This window comes from Scleropages formosus, chromosome 24 (assembly GCF_900964775.1).
Source record: "Scleropages formosus chromosome 24, fSclFor1.1, whole genome shotgun sequence".
Lineage (NCBI taxonomy): Eukaryota > Metazoa > Chordata > Actinopteri > Osteoglossiformes > Osteoglossidae > Scleropages > Scleropages formosus.
In genome coordinates, this window is record NC_041829.1 from 11,240,400 (window position 1) to 11,265,713 (window position 25,314).

At 42.1% G+C, this 25,314-nt stretch overlaps 1 protein-coding gene across 1 annotated transcript; it reads left to right on the forward strand.

The window, feature by feature from the left end:
- The first annotated feature begins 4,190 nt into the window (after positions 1 to 4,190).
- Positions 4,191 to 23,387, forward strand: cavin2a (caveolae associated protein 2a). Its single transcript, XM_018755638.2, has 2 exons — positions 4,191 to 4,907; positions 19,952 to 23,387. Exons 1-2 carry the CDS (start codon positions 4,434 to 4,436, stop codon positions 20,756 to 20,758), a joined length of 1,281 nt encoding a protein of 426 aa, XP_018611154.1. The 5' UTR covers positions 4,191 to 4,433; the 3' UTR covers positions 20,759 to 23,387.
- Positions 23,388 to 25,314: the final 1,927 nt, after the last annotated feature.

Sequence of the window (25,314 nt, forward strand, 5' to 3'; positions counted from 1 at the left end):
ACAAGACCACAAGATGTTTAAATTCCTACACTAAGGATAGTTATTGCCCCCTGACCTGGAGAGAGCATTCAAATGTGCTCTGTGAGAAGACCATGATCAGACTTGGAGGTGGAGATTTATCCAGACAAGTGCACATCGAAGGTCTCAAATCAGGAGTACAACTCTCTGCAGACAACAGAGGTGCCACTCCTAGTCGCTCCAAACTGAACACCCTCTGAGCCGTGGCTCCACCTTAATCTCCTGTCCATGAAAATCACAGGAATAGAGGCTAACCACCTTGGCAGAGTCCAACTCCCACACTGATTAGATTCAACTTTATGCTGACATTGCAGAAAACACACACTGCACACATACAGGGACTGGATAGCAATCAGGGTCAAACACCCCAATTCCAGTATTGCTACAGTGACTTCCATAACACATATTGAGTCACACAGTTAAATGCCTTCAGCAAGCCCACAAAACGCATGTAAACTGGATTAGAATATTTCTCATACAACTGCACCAAGGAGCATTTTTCCTCCTGAATCTGAGGTTCAGCTGTTGAATGCAGTCTCCTTGTTCCAGCACCCTGGTACAAGCTCTGATCCTCCCTCCCCCATACTTGGGAACCCTATAGAGTCCCTGCCATACATGTGAAGGCTGGTTAAAAAAGGTGTAGCCAGGAGAAACTGCATAGTTCACATCCATCTCATTCTGAATTGTGATACAGCAATTGTATGTATGTATGTATGACTGTAAATGTAAATATAGATTGATTTTTCTTTATTTTTTTAACGACCCATTAGATTAGACAAAGCAGATGAAATTTGTCATGTATTTATTTGTACAGGGCATTGCTGTTCAGGGGATGAAAGTTTTAACTGCATTTTGTGTGTGTGTTTCAGTCTATTCTTCTTTCTGCAGAGTACAATGGTATCTGTAGCTTCTGTTTGCTCTCATTCACTCACTCGCTTTTCTTAACTGGTTTTTCAAGTCAGGGTCATGATCACGGTTGTCTAGAGCCTGTCCTGGAAACCCACTCGGACTGGTTTATTTTTACTCCTCTCCCTCTTTAATTCATTCAGACTTTAAATGCAACTGACAAATAGCAAGTCAACTACTGCATGAGCAAAACTGTAACCGTAAATGATTTTAAAAGTTTAAAACAGATGTTGCATAAAAAATAAATGGAATTAAATTCTAAATAAAATTGAAGGAATCTGTCTTGGTACCTGCTATTTAAAGGAAATTAACGCTACACCAATGCATGATATTAAATATAACTTTTTATTAACTTTTAAGGGCATAAGAGAGTGGCAAAACACTTCAGATGAGTTTTCTCACCCTTTTCTGGCATTAAAAAGCTTTGCCACAAGAGGTCACTGCTGCGTTCCTTAGCAAAAGCCTTGACAAATCATCCCTTCCAGTACTCTGCTTGTTAACAGTATTATTTTCATATAGGCTGTTGTGTGTTATTGAAGTTTTTAGTTACATTTCTGGGCCTTGTTCTTTTATCTGTTACACTTACTCACTTACTTTCCCACTCTATCCATAAGCATTTATCCTAGGCTAAGGCACATTTCTCGCCTTTCCTGTTTTCTTAGGTGTTATGAAGCAGGCTTCATGAGCGAGGTCTGTTGGTGATTTCACCTGGATTGTGCTTCTGACGGTGTGATCTGTACACAGGCATGTAATAACATGGTTCAACTAGGTCTACACCCAGTATACCTTGTTACTGCTGCTTTTATTTCTATCTATCTATCTATCTTATTCTGAAATGGAAGGTGTGTTTTTTCGGTAACTCTATAATTTCAGTGTAAATGGTAAGCATGACTTTTTTTTTTGTTTTATTGGTCTGTGAAGTTATTTAAAAGCCCGGTTTACTTCTACAGACCAGTGTTGCATCAAGAAATCACTGTAACAGAAGTTACCACATATAACAATTAACAAAAAGCTCCAATATTTTTATGTTTTGCAATTATTTAAAAAACAGTTTTTAGTTTAGTTTGTGTTCAGTTTGATTCATTTTTGCCCATTTTAGGGTGAATTTTTACTTTGTGATTGCACTTGTATTTCCAGTAATATAACCAGAAGGGATGTAAAGTATTTTGTTGCTCATAAATCTCCCAGAGTCTTAACATCTAGGTGTGGGGTCTCTGCATCTCCTATCTCTGTGTCTCCTTAGTCTTCTCTCACTGTGTCTCCTGTCTCTATGTTCTCCCTTTCTTTTATTTATTTATTTCAATGTGTGCATGCAATATACACATACACACACATTTTCTGAACCGCTTGTCCCATACGGGGTCGCGGGGAACCGGAGCCTAACCCAGCAGCACAGGGCGTAAGGCCGGAGGGGGAGGGGACACACCCAGGACGGGACGCCAGTCCGCCGCAAGGCACCCCAAGCGAGACTCGAACCCCAGACCCACCAGAGAGCAGGACTTGGTCCAACCCACTGCTCCACCGCGCCCCCCTCCCATGCAATATATACAGTATATTATTTCATAGGACAAAGATGCCTGGAGAGCCCTTGTTGGCAGCCTATGCCCCAGGATGGGGAGGAAGGCATAAATAAAAATTAATATAATATAATATAATATAATATAATATAATATAATATAATATAATATAATGCCTCACATACAATTGAAAACTAAATAAAGATTTGAATAAGCAGTCTAATAAACTGATACCTTAGCTAGAAACAGTGACGCAAGTGTGTGTGTGTGTGTGTGTGTGACTGAATGCAATCATTTCTCTTCCCTCCTTTTACGACAGGTGTGTATTTACAGTTCTGGCACTTTCTCTTCTTTCTCCTAATAAATAAAGTCCCAGGTATCTGACTATGAGATTCTGGAAATTTGGCTCAGGATTTATAAATGTAGGGAAATATGTTTTTCTGCAGCTGTTAAAAGAAGTGTACATTTCTTTATCTGTCTCTCTCTTTCTCTCAGTCCGTTTCGCTCTCCTAGCCACTGTTTACATTTCCTTCATATCCGTGTCTCACTCCTATTCTTTTCCCCACGTGCTCCACGAGGCCCCCTGTTTCCATATCTCTGCTCCTCACTTTGGAACATGAGTCACCAGGCCTCTGACTCAGAGTTTTCAGTGTTTGTTTAACACCCTGGAGAACAGCGTGGCACTGGAAAGTGCAACAAGTGTACACACATGGCTTCTTAAAATGTGTAGAATTCCATTTACAGTAAACTGCATTTATGTGACTTCAAAACTTTGATCTCCAAAGTTCATTTTCAAATTAAATGTTATCATGTGTTGTATTCCAGGGGATGCGGTGGCGCAGTGGGTTGGACTGCAGTCCTGCTCTTTGGTGGGTCTGGGGTTCGAGTCCCGCTTGGGGTGCCTTGCGGCGGACTGGCGTCCCGTCCTGGGTGTGTCCCCTCCCCCTCCGGCCTTACGCCCTGTGCTGCTGGGTTAGGCTCTGGTTCCCCGCGACCCCGTATGGGACAAGCGGTTCTGAAAATGTGTGTGTGTGTGTGTGTTGTATTCCGTTTTCAATGCTTGTTTTATATATTAATATATCCCCCATAGCTAAAGTATGGCAAAAAATATGTTTTCACCCAAGCCTCTGTATATTTACATCACCGCACAAATGCACACAAAGTAAGTTTATGTCAGTGTACACAAAAAATCATAACATACACCAACTACACACACATACATGTCCACATATGGATGTACTTGCATTAATAATACAAACAGAAAGAGACACAAAGAGCACAAACAGGAAAAAGCCTTTATGGCCAATGCACTTGTGAGCGAATGCAAACACACACACGCACACACACACGCACACGCACGCACACACACACACACACACACAGGCCCGGGCCACCTGCCAAACAAGCAGGTTCCACACTGGCCTCAGGTGAATTCATTGTTGAAACGTAATCTATAACATCTCTGTTGCTAACCCTAAGACACACACACACACACACATATTTACAAACATATACACAAACACAAACTTGTGCCTTTATCACACAGTTTACACACAGAAACACACACACCCATCCATTTAAGCGGGCAAAGGGCACAGGCATCCACACACACACACACACACACACACAAACACACACACACACACACACACACAGAGTACACTGGCCCAGCACTGGGCCGCCTCAGTGCCTAGACCCCTCCCCCTGTGGGTGTGGACCTTTTTAATGTGGACGGCAGGAATGTAGCTGCCTGTGCTGACAGGGCGGCAGCAAGTGAGCAGCACGGATCCACAGGACAGCGCTGGGAAAGACGAGTGTGGTGGGAGGAAGCCTTCTTGACCCTGCCCGACTTGAGCTCTCCAGATCACACACGCTAACAAACACGCTTGTAAGCACTAAGAGCAAAAAAAGCCACAGGGGTCGGGAAGGCACGGGACGCACGCTGAGATCCCCTGAGAAGTCGAGTGTGAGCGCGAGCACGGAACCTCCAGCATGGGCGACGACGCAGTGCAGGCAGAACAGAGCAGCCTGGCCGGCCCCAGCGACAGCCAGGAGCTGCAGGTGCCGAGCCCGAGCCCTGCCCACAGCCTGTCCCCGCTGCCTCCGGTGCCCTTGTCACCTGGTGGTGAGGGTGGCCAGGTGAATGCCATCACGGTGCTCACGCTACTGGACAAGCTGGTCCACATGCTGGACACGGTGCAGGACAACCAGCGCAAGATGGAGCAGCGGCAGGTGGAGATCGAGGGTGCAGTGCACGACATACAGAGCGACCTGACCAAGCTCTCCAAGTGCCACTCGTCCACCTCCAACACTGTGAACAAGCTGCTGGAGAAGTCGCGCAAGGTTAGCTTGCACATGAAGGAGGTCAACATGAAGATGGACAAGCAGGCTGTGCAGGTGAAGAAGCTGGAGGCCAACCATGCTCATCTGCTCAGGAGAGACAACTTCAAAGTGCTCATTTTCCAGGTAAGAGCTTCTTCTGTGACTTTTGGCTTGGAGATGGACTGGTGTGGTCCATAGAGAAAGGGGTAAGGGGCATAGAGAAAATGAGCTGGACTTCTCACAGTCAACATTGTGGACATGAAATCAAATCACACATAATACATTGCTGGTACACCTAGTCTGAGGTCTCAAGAACTGCAGAAGATGTCAGACGTGCTGAGGGTGTGGCTGCGCATAAGTTAACAGGACTGGTTTACCAGGCTAAGGCAGGCAGCTGGAGGAAAATCAACAAGTCTGACAAGGCAGAAGTTGGGTTTTCTAAAAGCCTACAGTGGTGAGGAGATTGTACTTCTCACTTACAAACATTTAAAGTCATGTTGTAACAATCTGCATTAGGCTTTTGCAGATGTGCCCGTATTGATTGGTGGGCAAGGGCCAGACTTAGAGGAGCCTCTGCAATAGTGTGGAGTCGGCTGCTGGTGAGGCGTGACAATCAGGAAGTGGAACTGTCATTTACAAAATCTCTAACCGAGGCAAGCAATCGCTCAAGGCAATCATGAACAACCGAGCCAAAAAAATAAACAACAAGGACAAATCCAGTCCCATCACCCATTCACTGATCCATTCTCCTTAGGCAAAGTGACTCAGTTTTCCTGAGTTTACACACTGTATTGTGCATGTATGTACTTGGAGTTTGCTGGACTAGAGAACATAACTTTAGCTCTAACCCTAGTCCTGACCCTGAACCTAACTACAACCTTAGCTCTAAACCCTACCCTTAATCCTCTATCCCTAATCCCATCCAACAATCCAGAGCCTTCAGAGTACTGAAGACTTTTTGCAACATCCATTTCACGGTGTAATGCAACATTAATGTGATTTAGCAATAATTCTTCCATGCTTAGCAACCATGTGTGGGGTGTGTGTGGTCTCAAGAAGGTCAGTTCACACTCAGATTCTGTATGCCTGTGGAATGGCTCTTGTTCTCTGTTCAATGATGGGATTAAACTCTCCCAGGTTGCTACTAAAGATGGAAGAGGTAAGAAACCACCAGTACCTCTGCTCTCAGGCAAAAGTGGGGAGAGCAAGACATTATCCTGCAGAGACCCATGGATTCTGCATGCAGAACCATGGTACTCTCCTTTATCAATACTCATACATTGGAGCCGTCTACCCTTAAGGAAGAGTTGTGTTTGTTTAGGGGGTTCCATGACTTCTTTTGGCACGCTATACTTTCCTCCTCCAGGTAGACAACAGGGCGTGACCCTGCTTTGCACAACTATACAGGATTGTCAACCTCTTACAGAATGAAGGGCCAAACTCTTATGAAATCATAACCGTCTCATATTTACTTATCAAACCCATTGTTTTAAAAAGGCTTTGCTGTGAATTCATATCGTTTTCCTGTGATTAGTGCTAACCCCCGCCAGTCTAACACAGCCCATTGCTGCACTTATGCTGTATCAATTATATTTATACATTTACATTTATTCTCCAAGCAACTGACAGTGTTAAGCTACCTACGGTTATTTACCCATTTGTACAGCTGGGTAATTTTTATTGGAAACTAAAGGAAAGTTTCTTTAGTTTACATAAATTTGGAGGTGGGGGGGGGTTCAGCACTTAAGACCTTGACTTAGTTAGGCTAAGATGAATATATCTTCTGGAGCAGCGTGGATAAATACCTAGCTCAAGGGTCCGAGAGCAGTGAGTGAGACTCGGACCTGCAATCTTCAGGTCGAAAGGCAAACGCTCTAACCACCACAGTATCAGCTGACCCTTTCATCTCGCTTTTTTAAAGTACAGAAATTAATGTATGGCACTCTACAGCATCTATTCGATTCGATTCATTACATACCTTAATGGAGGTTTGGACTGAATTATGGAGACTTGTTCTTTATTTTGCATTTGCTTCCCGCTAAAGAAGCAGGAGTTTCTAGCAGTGAATGCAGACAGGACAGTTGACGTGGGAGTTATGTTTGTAACCGGAGAAGACGACTATTGTTCTTATACAGAAAAGCCTGAATTTGCACATCGCTGCAGTTCAGCCCCATGGTTGTATGGATATAAATAGAAGGGAGGGTGGAATGAATTCACAGGGGACGTAAAGGTGTTTAACATGCTCTGCAAGTGTCTCTTGGCCCCAGGAGTTTGCACGTTGAGGCTTGAATGAGAGCGGGCGTGTAACTCTACAGAGCCGAATGCACCCTCATACCCCTGCCCCCTACCTTGTGATGCGTGTGAGTGCCTGTGTATGTGTGTGTGTGCAAGCGACCCGCTGACTTGCTCACACCTCTAACCCAACCTATTTTCCCTCCACAGTGCTGGGACAGTTTCTTTCTGGCCTTCTGGCCACATGCTTTCTGTTTCCTCTGGAACAAATTTTTATAACAGGAAGGACAGGGACAAGTTATTTTTATGTAAAAATTCTCTCTCGTTACCTAATACGGCTATCAGAGACCCCCAGATGTCCTGCACACAGTGACTTGCACGCCAGCACTCCATGGCCAGAACCGCAGCGGTCTGCGAGTTCGCGTGTTGTTTTTTTTTAAAACATTATCTGTTTCTTTTTCTCTGGGATCAGCCTTCCAACAATCAACCCCCCAGCTCACACAATGCCAGAGCTGTGTGGGAGGAAGGGGGTGGGGTGGGGGGGGTGGCAAACTGATTTGCGGAGAGGTGCGGCCCATTCCGCGTCGGTGCCCCAGGGCCGTGGCGTCACCGCTCAGGGCATTCAGATCCAATGGGTTCAGCCGCTACTGATCTACTCTCACACACTCACGCGCACACACACACTCTGCAGAGCACATCAGCGCCGTGTAGAAGGTGGGCCGTGCCAGACTTCACCCGACACATCCCGGACTCTTAGTCCCCTGTTGCTAGTGACACTGCACCATTAGCTGCTGCCAGGAATGCTGTCAGATTCCATCACCTTCAGAACAAATAACATGACCAGGGAATTCCACATGCTTAGCTGAGGTGACGAAGTGAGTGGCCTGTGTGCCTATGCTCCTTTCCGAGAATGCGGCCTGTCCCATTCCTCCGGAGCAAGGTAAATACCACAGGAGCCCGGGAAACGATGTCACGCAAGAAGCAAGACCCAGCAAGTGAGAACAGGAGTGACGACAACCCACCTGTCAGCCTGGAACGGTATTAACTGCAAAACTAGTTAGGTGTGAAAAATCTTTGTTACAGGTGTCTTGAAGTACACAAACGAAAGAAAGGAACAATCGAAATGTGGAGACACAAAAAACAGATACCTAGGGAAACCAGAGACAGCAAGGCAGATGCAGCTGGAAGTATCAATATATGGCAGAATTTGACAATAAAATGCAGAGTGCTGTGGAGGGAAAGTAACCTGTGTTTCCTCAGCTATCAATGAGTTGGCAGTAAAACATCCGAAAAAGATATAGGAATGTGGGACCACTTTTATTCAACTCCTTTCTACTGTGTTTACAGATCATGTCTGGTCTTTCTGAGTGTCGGTGATGAAAAACAGGATGATGAAAGCTAAATGTGTTATGGAAGGAACTGTTGACATTAATATGGAGTTTGTGAAAAAACAGAAATTATTTTCAGTCATTTTGATTTTCTGTTTAATGTAGTTTGAAGTGAATAACATGTTTTTATATAGTTTAATTTTATTTCTAATGTTTGTAGACCCTAACCCATAGACATACTGAGGAATCTGTATATGATATCCTTTTCATTGTGTAGGTAATAAAAAATCTGAAAGTGTTCGAAAGCTGATGAACATTGCATATGCTTGTAGGATGAAACTGGTTCATTAGGAGGTTGTGGAAATAAAACATTTCTTTTAATTTTAAGTCAGTTTAGATTAAGTTTAAGTTTATTGCTGTAATTTTGTAAAGTTAATAATAATAATGAATTTTTTTTTTCAAATCTATTTTAGGTTTATCTGAGGTTTTTACAACACCTAACCTAGGGATGTTGGTGTTACGAAGCTTATTGACTGTTAAATAGTGTTAAAGTAACTTTAGATTTACAAGTAAATCAAGTTACAAATAGGCTTCAGGTCTCACTTGTGGTCATAAGTTGAGGAATCAACATTTTAACCGCATAATCATGCTATGTATACGTATTGCAGTTGTTCAGCTTACTGAGATCCTCGATTTTTTTCATTAGTCAGATTCTGTAAAAATGTCTGATATAAAAACACCAAGATGCCTCTTCCTCCTGGAACTTTTGGAATCATCAATTACTGAACACCTGATGTGAGCTATAAACACTATGGATCCAAGCTTAGTGAATCAGCCCCATATTCCTTTTTTTGTTTGGTTGCATTTTACTGACATCTACAGGCTGGGATAGGAAGCACAGCTCACTCTCTGCTACAGATAGAAACTTGTCAGAACACATATGAGCCAGCCAAACCTGCTGCACCACCACACCCCCTACATAACAACTATACCATTTGCAATATTTGGCAACAATGTATATATAATATTCGGGATTTGTCTACAGTACATTCATTTAGACTTGCGTTTACACTCATTTGTCAAACCGTTTTGTCTCACGCAACTGAGAATGCAGATGTTTTGTGGCTAGATAATGGGAATAAATAGGTTTTGCATACAAGAATACACACACACACACACACACACATTATCAGAACCACTTGTCCCATACAGGGTCGCAGGGAACCAGAGCCAACCCGGTAACACACGGCGCAAGGCCAGAGGGGGAGGGGACACACCCAGGACGGGACGCCAGTCCATCGCAAGGCACCCCAAGCAGGACTCGAACCCCAGACCCACCAGAGAGCAGGACTGCAGTCCAACCCACCACGCCACCGCGCCACCACATCCCCACGCATACAAGAATATTATAGAAAAATTAACCAGCAATGCATAATCAAAATAAACCTTAAAATGGTGAAATAAAAGAAATTAACCAAGAAAAGCTCCTCTTAATCAGAAATAAAACTGTAGTCCCATTCATTTCAGATCAATTGACTGTTCTTTTTGTATAATAAGTTAACATTTACATTTGTGCTAAATGAGGAAACAAAAATAAGAACTTCTGCACTGTAAGTCGCTTTGGAGAAAAGCATCAGCTAAATGAATAAATGTAAATGTAAGAAAAATTATATAAACCAAATTCATTACATGGCAATATAATTCCAGTTTCAATTGTACAACTATGTTTATTCATTTAGACACAATTTATGAGCACTGTCAACAGGAACAGAATTTTTCTTTCCCAACCAGCTTCTGTCTTCAGCTAGTGTTTTAAATTAGTATTTTCTCACTGTTTTCCTGTCTTTCCTCCTCTTTGACTGCAGTCAGGTAGAGGCTGTGGTTTATAGTCTGTAATTTACTCTGTGCTTGTGTGCTCCAGTAGGTGATCCAGTTTTGTTTACCCTCTTCCTTATTTAGCTCTAATTTAGTAGTTGAGTGCCTGTATGTGTGTAGATGCATCCCCAGGGCCATGGGCTACTACAAGTTAGTAAACTCAGGGTCAAATTAGCAGGGCTCTTTTTTCTATGTGTGGTTCTCAACATTTCAAGGCCTTGCAGAGATGAATGGCACTTGCTGTTATTTTTCTCAGTCTATTCCAGACTTGTATGTTAATACTTGCTGATGGCGCGTTTTTCATTGCATGTATTGTCGGTGCTTCGTCACAATTTGAGTGTTTCTCTTGCTTTACCGCTAAGATGACAGCGCTTCAGCTCATATTTAGTCACAGATGTCTATGACACCTCAACTGGGGAGTGCTCTAGTGTTTGTTACATATGGATTCTTTGTTCTCTAAGGTCAGGAACCAGTGCAGAGTGCTGTTCTACTAATATTTACAGCCAAGGCCCAGATCCAGCTGTACTTGTCCTCAAAAGGCAGGATGTGCTGCAGTAACCACAGAGGGAGCGAAAGTCCTGTCCGTTCCCATAACTGTAAAGGTTTGTGATGTTAAACAAAGAAGAGCTCAAGCTGAAGGCCTCGCTGAGTCGAAGCACTTGACTGAGCAATTCCATTTTTTGGTTTCCATCTGGGAATTTCAGTCCTGCCTGCATAATTTCATAGCATTGGACGGTTTACCCTCACACTAGTGTAAATTGTCCTGAAGAACCATGCATGTTGTCAAATAAAATGCTGCACGTCCCCAAAATGTATAAAACACAGAGTCTGAAACCACCAGTCCCAAGCAGGGCTGCGGCGAGCCGGAGCCTAACCCGGCAACACGGGACATAAGGCTGAAGGGGAGGGGACACACCCAGGACGGGACGCCAGTCTGCCACAAGGCACCCCAAGCGGGACTCGAACCCCAGACCCACTGGAGAGCAGGACTGTGGTCCAACCCACTGCACCACCGCGCCCCCATCACCCCCTATACATAAAACTGTATTGTCAATTAAATTATTTTTTTCAAGCTTTTACTCAGGGCAAATTGGATATAAATATGAATTATGAATTTTGGAAGACATTTAATTTTTTGCAGGTAATCAAGACATATTGGGTATATATTCTTACATATTGTGATTTAATGACGATGTACATTATTCTTTCAAAAAAATCCCCAGTTTTGGTTGGAGCCACGTTTTTCTTGACAGGGAGGACGCAACAGAATAGATTTAAGAGGATTTTGTGAGTTTTTGGCAGCATCGTCTCATTGGAAACACCATTCGGCCCACAAGCTGGACTGTGTCTCTGTAGTTTAGTGGTGGAGCTCCTGGTCTGTTCTTGTGGAGGTCAAAAAGATGGTCAGCTCACATTTAAAACCAGACTATAAATAGATTTACTGCAATATTCTCCAGATAAAACACATCATATGACCTTAACATCGTTGTGTTTTGTCAAGGGATTGTAATAACTGCATTTCAACCTTAACATTAGTGAGTTCAAGATTTCTTTTTGATCTCACATGCATGCCGTTTTTTCCATTACGAGATCATTTAATGTAATTATTAAATTTCCTGAACTGAACACATTGTTCCTTTCCTGATAATTTTCCATCTCACTTGACATGTCAGAACAATTGTTCTGTGAGCTTGTTCTGTGTGATCAATGTGTCCCACATTTTTATATTTTACGTTTTTTTTTTTTTTAATTCACCAGATTTTCAACACATTTTAGATGGCCAGTTTAAATGAAGTTTAAATTAAATTAATTAAAAGCTAAAACTTTGTTTAAACTAGTGAAACCACCTACTGATGTCATCCACAACTTTTCTTATTCATCTGTTTTTTTTCCCCCATAGCATTCCTGTAATATTTTAGTGTCTCAGATTAGAATGTAAATTATATTTCAGGTCCATGTACTTTAAAATGTAATATATAAAACTACTTTCAAATTTTCTTTTCTCATTATTGCTACACCTACTGTTATTATGAGGGTATATTGAAACTAGAAAGTATTGTATGTTTTGGTCATTCTTTCTTCCTTATATACTCATGCACCATTTCCAGTGTGTATGTCATGATGTTGTACAGCATACTGGTTGTTTATGGGAGCTGCATTTAGGGCCAGTCCTTTTTAGGTACACAGTAATTTGGCTGTGGTCACACAAAGGAGCTGCTGGCTTGCTCTGCATAATGTGCACTAAAAGAGAATGGGTCAAGGACTGTGATCACATATAATCTGCTTTTCATTTGCCAAGAGCTGCAGGTGTTTCTTCTCAGAGTCACCTTCTGTCCTTCCAGTGCCTTGGCACAGGCCTAAAAAGAGGTGCAGCAACTATCCACTATTTTAGCACATAATGTCCTCTGAACTGTTCTGTCATGTCAATGAAAAATTTATCCCAAGTACAAATACTTGAATGTACATGTAATTTAATGTATATACATATGCATTACATGGACAGTAATATATATTAATGAAGCGTTCCCTAGAAACTGTAAGCACCATGATCGTTGAATCCTCACAGAACAGAAGTCATTCTACAAAATGTGCTACGTGGCCTGCTCGGTTCACTGGTGCCTTTACGTTATTTACCAGCACAATCACAACACACCCAGGCACAAAACAGAGTATCACATTCTCCTCCCACATACAAGCAAACAAAGCAAATGCAAATGGACATTTTACAAGTCAAAGTGCACGAGGAGAGTGGGCCATGGTGCAGAAGAGTCTGGGCGGATGTGCCGCTCTCACTGGTCCAGTAGCACAGGGACAGTCACACCTAATCAAAGCTCAGTAGCATATGGCAGAAACACAGCAGTATGCATGCAAGTGAAATGACCCTCGCAAAGAGATGTCTGCCAAAGCCCAAAGTGGTTGAAACCAATGGATATGTACTATAAGGCACCTGCTCTTATAAACTCTCTTACAAATGCACATCTATACACGTCTTGACGCTGATCACTGACCAACAGACGTACCTGTCTCAGGTAGCGCTCTTTTCACTGATTCCTTAGTGTTTGTATCATTGCCATAGAGAGCTGGGAGGGGCAGTGGTGGACACACCCTCCAATATTTACAAAGGCTCCTATTACTAAGATAAAGGCTGTGTGACTTATGAATCACTCACAATGTGCCCCCAGTACATTTTTTCATTTAACAGATGCTTTTCTCCAAAGTGACATACAGTAGTTATTATGTGGTATTTAGCAGAGACCTTTATTCAAGGTGAAGAACAATGTTAGAGACACCGCACTAAACTCCTTATAAGTCATTCACCCATTTATTCATCATGGGAATGTAGAAAACATACACAGTGTGGGCAATTTAGAGTCGCTATTTTATCTGATAGTGGCGCAGGGGGTTGGGCCTGTGCCTGCTGGAAGAGGGGTCTGGGGTTCGAGTCCTGCTTAGGGTGCCTTGAGATGGACTGGTGTCCTGTCCTGGGTGTGTCCCCCTCCAGCCTTGCCTGTGCTGCTGGGTTAGGCTCTGGCTTGCCGCGACCCCGCATGGGATAAGTGGTTTCAGACTGCGTGCATGTATTTCATCTCAAACACATCTTTGGACTGTGGGAGGAAGCACATGCAGACCAAGCCGGGATCAAACCCACATTCGGTCTAACAGCTTAGGCACTATGAGAGACCAGAGCTACCTGTTGCATCACTACTGCTCCAGTTGTTGACTCAACTGTTTTTGTCATTGAAGTAAAGCCTTTTTGATTCCCTGAAGCAAACCTGAAAATGTTGCCAGATTTTCCAGTACAAGTCATATTAGCACCCAGTGATTGCAACTATTTCTTAGAGACTTATGGCCTAGAGGACTGAATCGAAAGTCCTGTCGCACATGAGTTACCACATTGACTATATGTGTGCCTTGTGGTCTCCTCTTCACTTACAAGACTCCTACAGACGTTCCTACACAGATTGTGTGGATCTGACTTCCTGGGCCATTTGCGTGATCTTCTGGAGATTATAAGACATGATTTCACTCTTGGGATAAAATGTCACTTTATTTTCAGCCCTAGTGAACATTCCACTAGGATGACATTATACTTTCAAATTTACACCAGTAAACATCCCAGTTTACTTACACTCCTTGGAAAACATTACATTCTATTTTTACTTGACAGAAATTTTATTTTTGCCTTTACTCTGGAGGAACATTTTGACTACTGTTTTTTTTTAGATGACAAAAATGATGTACAGTATATAGATCCCCCCACACACACACACAACATTGTACACATTGCACTTTTATGTAACCTTTAATATGTAATATTGGACTACACACATTATATCCCACTTTATTTTATTATTTATTCTTTCCTGTTTTCATCATCATATACATATATTCCTCATATTCCTGGAGTGTGTTCCTAGTTTCTGCTTGTTTGCATTGCCTTATTTACCTGTACCGTGGACAGTCGGAAAAGCATTTCACTGCACGTCGTACTAAGCATGGCTGTGTATGTGACAAAGAAAAACTTGAAACTTGAAACATTATTCAGTATATTTACAACTGTTCATGTGAGATCTTGCTGTATGTAAAGCAGCAGCCTTTACTTCTGAGCTTCATCTTAAATGTAAATCAGTGCAGTTTTTTCATGGTTTTAATACTTTTTCATCATGGTTAAATATCATTTAATTTTCTTAAGCTTTGGACTCTTTTACAATATCATTTCTCTTTGTATCTACTGCAAAAATCCAGATGTTATGGTACACCTGTACAACAGTTAGTTTTTATTAAAACCTTTATTCAGTGGGCAGCTGCATGTCAGAGAGTTGCAGATGCTTGAAAAAAATATATTCTTACTCTACAAAACTGCAATAGTAGGAAGCTATCAATGTCAAGATAGAAGATAGAGTTACCTTCTGCAAATTTTTGCATTTGAATGTAAAGGACAATGGATTTTCTATGTTTAATATTCTGTAATTTATCATATAAACTCCAAACACGGACTTCCTGTGAATTCACAAATATCCTTAATAGGTGATTCCAATTCATAAAGTTTTTAAACATGTCTAATGAACTTTTTATAGAGGTTTGGGAGAAAGGGAGTTCAGTTTTATAATATTTTGATGGTGGTTTCAAATTAATAGTTTAAGGTTAATCTTTGCAGTCACTTTGGAGAAAAGCATCTGTTAAGACAAAAAATGTTTAGGAGAAGAAAATTTTGCACATCCTCATAATTACAGACATTCCCCATGCTTGAGTGAACTCTGCAGGCTCCAATTTCCTGCTCAAGCATCACAGTTGAAACCCTGCAGATTTCACTGACCGTTGTTTAGCTGTGTATCATGGCGTCATTATATTCCAGAAAGGAAATATTAGGAGTGCACAGAAGACAGCTTGTTTGGAGTTCATATATTGGGCTAATATCTTGAGTACAAAGTAGAATTGAGCTGAGCTGAAGAGGAGGTGGGGTGTTGACGATCCTTTTTTGGTGCTCTTTGCTTCTCATTTTCTTGCACCATCCTCTCATCAACTTATTATTATCTCAGTCTCTTTCAGATTTTCTTCTTTCCTCTTTCCCCTCATTCCTCCTGGCCATGTCCCCCTTTCCCTCATGCCTTTCCCTTCACCCTCAAATGAAGTTTCCGCCTCAGTAATCCAGTGAGCCACAGAGGCCTGTTTTGGGACACTCCTATTCTTTCATTCTAGGTCGAGCAAAGGCTGTACTCTGGGGAGGGGTTGATGAGGGTCCCATATGAAGCTCCATTCTATCCATCAATTGTGTGTGAACTTCACCCTTGAAAAGCATCACCTGTATTATGGATTGAAACGGAAAAATACTCTGAGCCAACTGTAAATTTACTGTCAGCTAGGACACCAAGTTATTTAGCGGTTAAGAACAAAGGGTTAAAATACTAATGTTGTGAGACTGAATCCCAAAAACGTCCTTGAGGTGTGTAATCTGAATTGCCCTAGCATCATGCAAGTTTTGTGAATTTGTACACCTGAAAGCTGCTTTCCGGAAAAGCATCAATTTGGCAGCAAAACAATAAATGTCAGGTGCTAGTTGTCTTCTGGGCAAAATTATTCTTTTAAACTCATAAATGTTTTCCTAGGTTTTGGCATCTCAAACCATATCTGCTTGGTGTTACACATCTGCACCTTAAGTTAAAAATAAAATGAGGAGAAATGAAGTGTGCAGACTGTGATATGAGAATGAGAAATGAGAAGAGTGTAACTGATTCTGCTCTCTTCAAGAGGTGGGAGAGTGGAAGCCACTCCCATGGGAGCAATTCCAAGTCTCTGCAGAGGCAAGATTTTCCATTCCTGGGGTGTACCATCCCAGCTGTCATCAGAGGTAGATTTATTACAAGTCTAATACAACTATCACTCGCCAGGCCTGGCAAGCTTCAGCAAGTCCATATTCCCCTGAAAAGGATCTCTCTGGATTCTTCATAATTGATTTAAATTACTCCAACTTACATTGAACCAGAAGTGGAAAGCATATGCTAAGTAGGCCATTAATGTTCTACTTGTCCTGAGCTGACTGCACAGCTGAAAAATCTCCCTGTCTATGAAGAATGCAATAATTAGCTGGGTTATTTCTCCATAAACATCAGTAGCAGTCTTGTGTTCTCTTAAAACCACATATTCTGTGCATGGGGCGCAAGAATATGCCACCTGCACCCAGTTATTCATTTAGTGAACGGTATAAGAGCAAGAGCTCAACCCGACAAAGTATGAAAGCTCAACCCATTTTTATGTCTTTGTATGGTGAAGGGTGCTGCAGATTTCATGCTTTCATTCATTAGATGCAATGGGTTTAGGGTTAAAGTTAATAGCAATCAAGAAGAAACAGCTCAACATGGGAAATTTCTTAGCACTTTTGCAGATCTTGTTCATCCCAGAATGCAACAACTGCTGTACCCATCGTCTGTCTGTGAGCAGAGAAAATGGAAATGTGCCATTTCACCTGAAGCGGGGAGCTGAAAAACCGGTTATCCGTTCATTTCTGAAGAGCACTATCCCTGCAAAACAAACTCCTATGACAGCCTTTTGAAAATCCCCGGTTTAAGCATAGAGGTCCTTCCAAGGAAAGGTGTCTTGTTAGGACAATGGTCTGGAATGCTAACTTGGAAGCTGGCTAGGCTTTTCTCAATGGAAGGAGCTTGTTAGTTAAATGCTGTAAAACTACATTGGTGTTGTTGCATTTGGCTCCAACATGTTTGCCAGTCAATGTCTTGTGAGGGTGTAGGGGGTGCGGTGGCGCAGTGGGTTGGACCGCAGTCCTGCTCTCCGGTGGGTCTGTGGTTCGAGTCCCGCTTGGGGTGCCTTGCGGTGGACTGGCGTCCCGTCCTGGGTGTGTCCCTTCCCCCTCCTGAGTTGCCGGGTTAGACTCTGGTTCCCCGTGACCCTGTATGGGACAAGCGGTTCTGAAAATGTGTGTGTGTGTCTTGTGAGGGCATGTTGTTCTTAGTACAGTGCTTGAATGATTACTCTTCCTGTCTCTGTCAACACTCTACTTTTGATTCTGATTCAGTTCTACCCTCTCTCATACAGCCACTATGGGACTTATACATCTCGGGATGGTCTGCATGCTGCAATGTCCAACAGCTATCTTGCTTACTGTGTCAATGATTTTTTTAGTTTGTGAACCTTCTAGTTCAAACCCAGTCTTTTGAATGATTTATGACAGTACTCTAGTATGTGCGTTCTCTGACCCCAAGCAGCGTGCCATACACCTCTTAGATCAGTGGGTTTCAGAGCCAGTATTCTCAGTGCATTACCCTCTGCAGCAGCAAATCCAAAACAACATTCCCTCACACACTGAATTGCTGAAGGCTCCCCTATTATGCTGGAGCTCAGGGGTGTGGAGCGTGGAGGAGCACAGCCCTGTAAATCATCAGAGTTAGGGGGCGCAGGGCAGATGTGCATTCTTCAAAGAGATGGATGTTCCCAGGCACGCCCAAATTTTCTCCCCATGAAGGTAGGGTATTCCTTGTCCTCGCTGTTAGCACTACTTCATAGAGCAATACACTAACAGCGGGTTTCCAGTTATCCATGAAACTAAGGGAGCCGACAGACCTGCACTGTTCTGTTGGCTTGGACAGGAAATCCGACAGTGGCCATGAACATTGTGGGAGCATGAGCTGCTGAATCTTCATGCTCAGGCCTCCAGCAGCCTTGAATGAATAAGTAGAGGGTGTTGGAGAAGCAGATTTACTGGATAGCATCGCTATTTTTCTCCACCTCCCCAGCATCCTTCACCTACACTGTCTGAAGGCAGCAAGAGTGGGGCTGAACATTGACCGTCATGTGTTTTCCTGAGTTCCTTCCTTCCCTGCAGCTCTACGTACTTGCCATTGGGCCGCTTTCTCTACATTCCCTTACAGCTACATATAAAACAGCAAATAGATACAGTAGTATAGTGGTTAGAGGCGTTCCTTCTTCTTAAAGGAAATCCAACTCCTGCTGTAGTGCTCTTCATCAAGGTACATAGGCTGAACTGATCCAGTACAAATTACCTGGCTGTGTAAAAGGGTAAACAATTGTAAGCTACTTAGGACACAAACCTAATATCATTTATTCATTTCGCTGATGATTTTCTCCAAAACAACTTGCAGCATTGAACTACCTACAATTATTTACCCTTCGATACAGCTGGGTAGTTTTTTTACTGGAGCAATTCAAAGTAAGTCCCTTGCTCAGTTGGAATACAGCTGGAGGTAGGATTCAAACCTGCAATCTTTGGGTCCAAAAGCAGAGCTCTTTACTTTAAATTTGGCAAAAAAAAAAAAAAAACAGAAATTATTCTATATTTTAAAATATTCTAATTTTATTATTATTTATCTTATTATTATTTATTACTGTTATTTAAATTTAGAGATAATTCTACATTTACAGGAGCAGCAGGAGAATGGGAAAGAATTCCCACTCTCTTTGTAGCACCCTTGAACAAGGTGCGGACCCTTTAATATGTATTAAATATACCTAAATCTCAGGTTACTGTGACATGATATTGTAACAGAAGGGAGGCCGAGACGGTCACGAGCAGTGCTTGTTACGGGGTTTTATTAATGGGTAGATGGGTCAGGGGACAGAGGGACAAGGGGGAAAAGGGGGCACAGGGAACTGGTGTCGGGGGGGTGGTGCTCCAGGTGTGGGATCGAGGGCAGTGTGCTCTCGCTCGTGCTTCCTGGGACTCTGGCTTCGTCTCCGGGGTCCAGGCTCCACGCTCTCTCCCTCACTGGTCCACCTGAGGGAAGAAATAGAGGACCTGATTAGAATCCGGTGCTGTGACTCCGCCCCCCCTCCGGCTGACCCTTAGCCCACCCCGGCGTGCGACACCAAAAATGGAAGCTTCAGGTTTTTTTTAGGAAATGCTACCAATTTTCTTAAAATACTACAACCATTTCACATGCATGAATCTAAAAAAATATTACTCTGGGTTAATGGTTATACTGAAATTTACAAGTATCTGTGTTTGTTGGACCTACTGTAAAGTTTAGTATCGATCAAGTAACTGTAAGAAGTTCAGTCAAGTAACTACCAACAAGACCTTAAAACATACATTAATGACCTTTGGACTGATGTCTCGTCCCCATTTACATTGTCTTGATTAATTTATGTTCCTTTTGTCCTAGCTGACTTTTATCATTATTATTTGTATATGGATATACTTTAAAACTGATCCGTGTGCCGGTCATCACTGTTGACACTGCTATGCTGCCTTATGCTGATGGAATGTTTCCTTTGTTTCAGGATGAGAATGAGATTCCCTCTAGTGTGTTTGTCAAGGACTCCGTGCGCAACTCTCAAGTTGTGGACCAAGAGGCTCCAGGAGTGGATGCAAACTATTGCCAGGAAGAAGGGATGCATACCATCAGCCTTTCTTCTGATGAGGAGGCTGGACCCAATGGGGAAGAGGATCCTGAGGAAGCTCTGGCCACCCGGGAGTTGAGCAGTGAACGTGCTGAGTGGTCTCGTGCAGAGCGCCTGAAGCGCTCCAGCTTGAAGAAGGTTGATACCCTAAAGAAGGCCTTCTCACGTCAGAGTATTGAGAAGAAGATGAACAAAATCAGTACCAAAATTGTCTCCCCTGAGCAGCGGGAAAAGATTAAGAAGAGCTTCACACCCAACCACCCGAAGAGCCCCAGCTCCAGGAGCTCCTCATTCAAAGTGTCTGCACTCACCTTCAACGTAAAGAAGGAGCGGAGTGGGGAAGCTTCACCTACGACTGCATCTGCAGGACCTAATGGAAGCACAGATGAGGGCCACCCTATCATCAAAGCAGAATCCCACCCGCCGTCATCACCGGAAGAAGTGAAGGCAACCATCCTGTTGCATCATGATGAGGATCACCCCACAAGTTACTCTGCATGTAGCTTGGAGGGTGAGTTATCCATCACAGAAAATGGCAACACTGAAGAGGGCTTGTCCACCACTCTGCAGCAACCAGATCAGGACAAGGAAGAAGAGCCAGAAGTCAAAGAGGATGTGGAGGCCCCCAAGCAAAAGGAGAGTCACGTGGAAGGAGTGGTCCAGTCTGAGGGGCTTTCTGTGGAGTAATTTTCCCAATGTCCCTCCTGCCCCCTTTTTCCTCTAGCACCTTTATACTACCCCCCCCCCCCCCCCCCAAGCAGCACCCAGCAGCCTTCATCACAGATCTAGAACAGCTTGCTATTCTCTACACAACCTCACCTCTCAAGGCACCATATACTTAGTGTGCCTGGTGCTTCTGTTCCTGTCAAAGTCAAATCTGACTAATACCCACTGTTCATCAAAACAAGCAAATACATCTATGTCCATGGTCCTCCACTCCCAAACCTTTGAAGCTGTACCAGATACTTCTGAGTTTTCTGGCAACAAAAAGCATGTGATTTCTCAGCCAACTGTCAAAAAATGTAGGGTTTTGACAATGCCAGAAAGATACACACTTGGAATCCCTGTGCTTCTCCTACTGCTGCCAGCTGAATGGAGGAGAGAACTGCATGTTCTGCCTTGTCCTTTTCCAACATAATGTACTTCATCTTACCCTAGTGTACTACTATGACCACCATACAGCAAGACTCCATGAAGTGTATTTTAAAAGGGCATTTGCCCAATTTTACACCTTTCCGTCAGAAAACTGTTATCTCAAGTTGAATGGGAAAGGTAACGTAGTGCGACCAGATGTGGAATGCACCACCACACACCTCAAGGTCTCATGATAAGGTCCATCTTGAGTTGGTTAACGTAGCCTCATACATTGTTTAAGAAAGCCTTCTGCTGCAATGTAGTGGCATTCACTGCATGATCCACATAGTCTGTATCTTCAAGTCTTAGATGGGAAACATGTTAGACAGCCTCTGCCTCACACTGCAAAAGGTAAATGATGTAGCAAGACCTGGGCCATCTCCAAATGTTTTATTAATTCCCATACTCAAAACTGACTTAGTTTTTTTCTTCAGTTTTGTAAGGCTTCTGTTATTTGCATGACCATTGTGCATCTTGACAGTTCAGAAGAAAAACAAATTCCTGTTATCTCAAAATACAGCAAACATGTAACTTTGATAGACTCAAAATACAGTAAACATTTAACTTTGATAGACATCTTGCTTTTGGAAGAGTTCACTGGCAGGCTTTTTTGACCTGTTGATCCTTCCTGCACAGTACTGAGCACATGTGCAAAACCTGCTGGATCTTAAAAGCATTGCACATGCTGCCTATTGATGGATCGGTGAAGAGCCAGACATGCCTGTTGATGGTGTGCCTAAAAAATACCATGGATGCATTAAAAATTCAGAAAAGCACAAGAATATATACACCTTGGAGTTCAAACTGAATCATCTGTTCTTAACTTATGGCAATTACATCACTGCAGGTATTATACCTCATGAATACACATACATACACATGGCGGAGTATGAGGAAAGATGCATCTCGGGAGTTCTATATGTTGCAGTGTCAGGAGGACAGAACAACAGCTGTGTCCCTGAAACCACTGCAGGTAATAGAGAATGGCTAATTCCCCAAATAGGGGTGATTAATGGGAGACTGACAGATCAGCAAGCATGGCAGCAAGACCGTGTAGGTCAATGATCCTGTTGGGCCAGTGCATTCTGCACTCTAAATAAGTACAGAGGGAATGGAGCAGAAAGGAAATCTCTGACTAATGACTCATCAAGAGGCAATTTGTCAAGCCAGTTTTGCTATGAATTTGGCAGAGTGGCTGTTCAGCATGGGTGAGGCACTGGTTTTAAATTTGACGGTCTTTGAGGTGCTATACTTTTAAGAGTAAGAGGAGGGTGGACAGGTGGGCTCCACTGAAGCAGCCTCTGAGTCAAAGCTGAAATATCATTCTGGGTCAGGGTGAGATTGATAGGTGGGATTAAGTGAAAGGGAGTAAATGGGTGTGTTGCTTTTCTTTTCCTACTGGGAGGGCAATTTCCCAAAGCTTGAAGAGATAGAAATCAGCACAAAAAAATTTACACAGCCAAGAAGTTCCACAGCAGGATGTCCTTGCTGTAGAGTCGGCATAGAGTTTTTTCTCTCTACCGCTGACTGACTTCCAAGGTGGTGCATGGGATGACAAAAACAGACTCTGCTGTATTATTTGCTAGTACCATATGCCTTAAACCACGTCCTGTGGCACCTGGCAAGCTGTAGTGGAGAGGGTGAAGTTGATCTACAAGAGCAATGCAGCACAATCCAACCACTGTAATTCTAAGTGTGAGGGTAAGGATGTAAAACAGGAAAGACATGCAGCATTTAATGTCTTACTTTTAGAAGATTGCTTGCTGAATAAATTTGCAGGATTGAGAAGTGACAAAATATTTCGTCCAGTTTTCATTAAGTTGTTCTCTTTTTAAACTACTGACTTTCATGGAGTGGGATTCTTTAAAATGCATATTACTGTGCTCACCTTTGGTAGAGGTTTAATTAACTTGTGAAAATGGTTTGAGATTTTGTTAAAAGATTTTAGGCTTTGATTTTTTCCTATGAATGTTGAGGTCTGTAATGTTACCATGTTGCCAGCCACTAACAATGCTGATATCAAAGTAATTTGTTTATGCCAGTATGATTATATTTTATCCAAAGAAATGCCTGATGCCACGACTCTTCCTTCATAGCAGACAGCATATAAAACTATTTTCTGTGAGATATGAAACTTGTGTACCTTCTTGACCTTACAAAGTAACATAAATAATTAATTAGACAGTTTCCAGTGTCATTATTTTCTCACAACTCCTGAACTACATGATGTGAAATGTTATTTTTCACTTTTGGCAACAATACTGTTCAAGGGTGAAAAAGATTATTTTTTTTACAGTTCTGTTTCTGTAAATATAATGCAGTATTCAGTCCTCATAATAGCCCTGTTGTATCTGCATATTAAAGACATAATTTGTCTGTAAGTGACCTTTGATCCCTGCAACATAGGCTTTGGGATTTTTGACTCTGCTAATGTCATTCCTTTGAATTTCTTGCTGATATAATTAAAGCCACAAAAACTTGGATAAAGAGAGAAAGTTACAAAGAGTACTTCAGGGTTGAGTCTTCAACTCCCTATTTTCAGCATAATAGTTAAGGTAAGGAAATAGATTTGTAAAATAAAGGCAACAACCGAAACAACAGAATAAGTCCTTCTGTCATACCCTTGAGAAAACCTATTTACCACTGAAAAAACCTAAACCTATTTAACCTTATTTGCTACAGAAAATAAATCTGTAAATATAGTATTATTCTGCCTCCAATGTTTTTCTTCCCACTTAATCACATTGAATTCTGTATTTCCACTTTATCATGCCCAGTTCAGCATTTCCACACAGTTTCACACACAAGTGTGGTCTCCTCTGAATTGTCCATGTTTAATATTTTGCCACAAAATGTGGTACCTTACAATAAACATTTGTAATTAAATTTTTCAAATGTTTCCATTTTTCCAGGAGCTAACAATGTTGATACCAAAGTAATTTGTTTATGTCTGCGTGATTATATTTTATTGAAATATATTTTTTCCTCTGGTTGAAGTAGCCTTTGTCAATGTCCTGTGACCTACATGTTGATTACTTTTTCCAAAATTTGGTTCCTCAGAAGAAACAATCGTCTTTTACTTTCAACAGTAAAATATTAGAACATTTGTATAATTTCATCAGCATATAGTGCACTTTTTTCAGATTAGTCTTTGACAGGCTTCCCAGAATTTTGTCTAACCATTCCAGTGACACCAGACTTTTTCACTAGAAATTTCTTAACTAGGAGCTTTTTAATTTTTACAGAAATTTACAAGAAAAATAAAAAATAGAGCAAGAAACCACCAATAAAATAAAACTAAATAACATAAGATGAAACAGTTAAAAAAAAAAAAAAACTATGTGAGAAAATGGGTGAAAGGGAGCACTTCAATGTGTTATTTCAAATCAATTCTAAACATGTAGGTCTTAAACTTGTATTTAAAGGGGCTCAGAGAAGGAGAACCCCTGGTACTGCAGCTAGGATTGTAGCTGCTGAATTTTGGATACATTGGCGTGTGAATAAAAATTGGGACAGAAGACCAACAACAATATCTGAATTCCAAGTTTGGTGTCATAGCCCCACTGAAACCACTGCAGACCTATCATCAAACTTTATTTAAAAAAAAAAAAAGTTTCATATACAGAAACATCAGGCCCTTAGAAGAACAACTTCACTGCCGGGTCTCCATTTGGGGTAAATTTTGCGATTTTAATTGCATGATAGTAGCAAATATGGATGGCAATTTCCATTACACACTGCAGAAGAGGAACTGCATCCCCAGAGAGACTGTGCCAGAACACTATCATGGCCTGTGTCTCCCTCTTCTGGATACTTGTTTCAAAGAACATGCCACCTTCCATGGTATTTTTCATAATTTCCCAAGGTCAAGTCTACAGAAGCTGTAATTACCATTTTGGGGTAAGCGGTGTCAAGCTCAGGAACTGTGGAACAACACTTCACCTTACCTGCACCACACAAGGAGAACTTAGATCAGTAAAAAAAACCATTCTCCATTCTTTCAGCCAAAGAATGGTTTTGCAAGCAATACGCTGGAGACTAGTACTTACCTCTAACCTTTCAATAATTGCATTTAATACCAGTTAAGCTTCTTTGAAAACTAATTATAT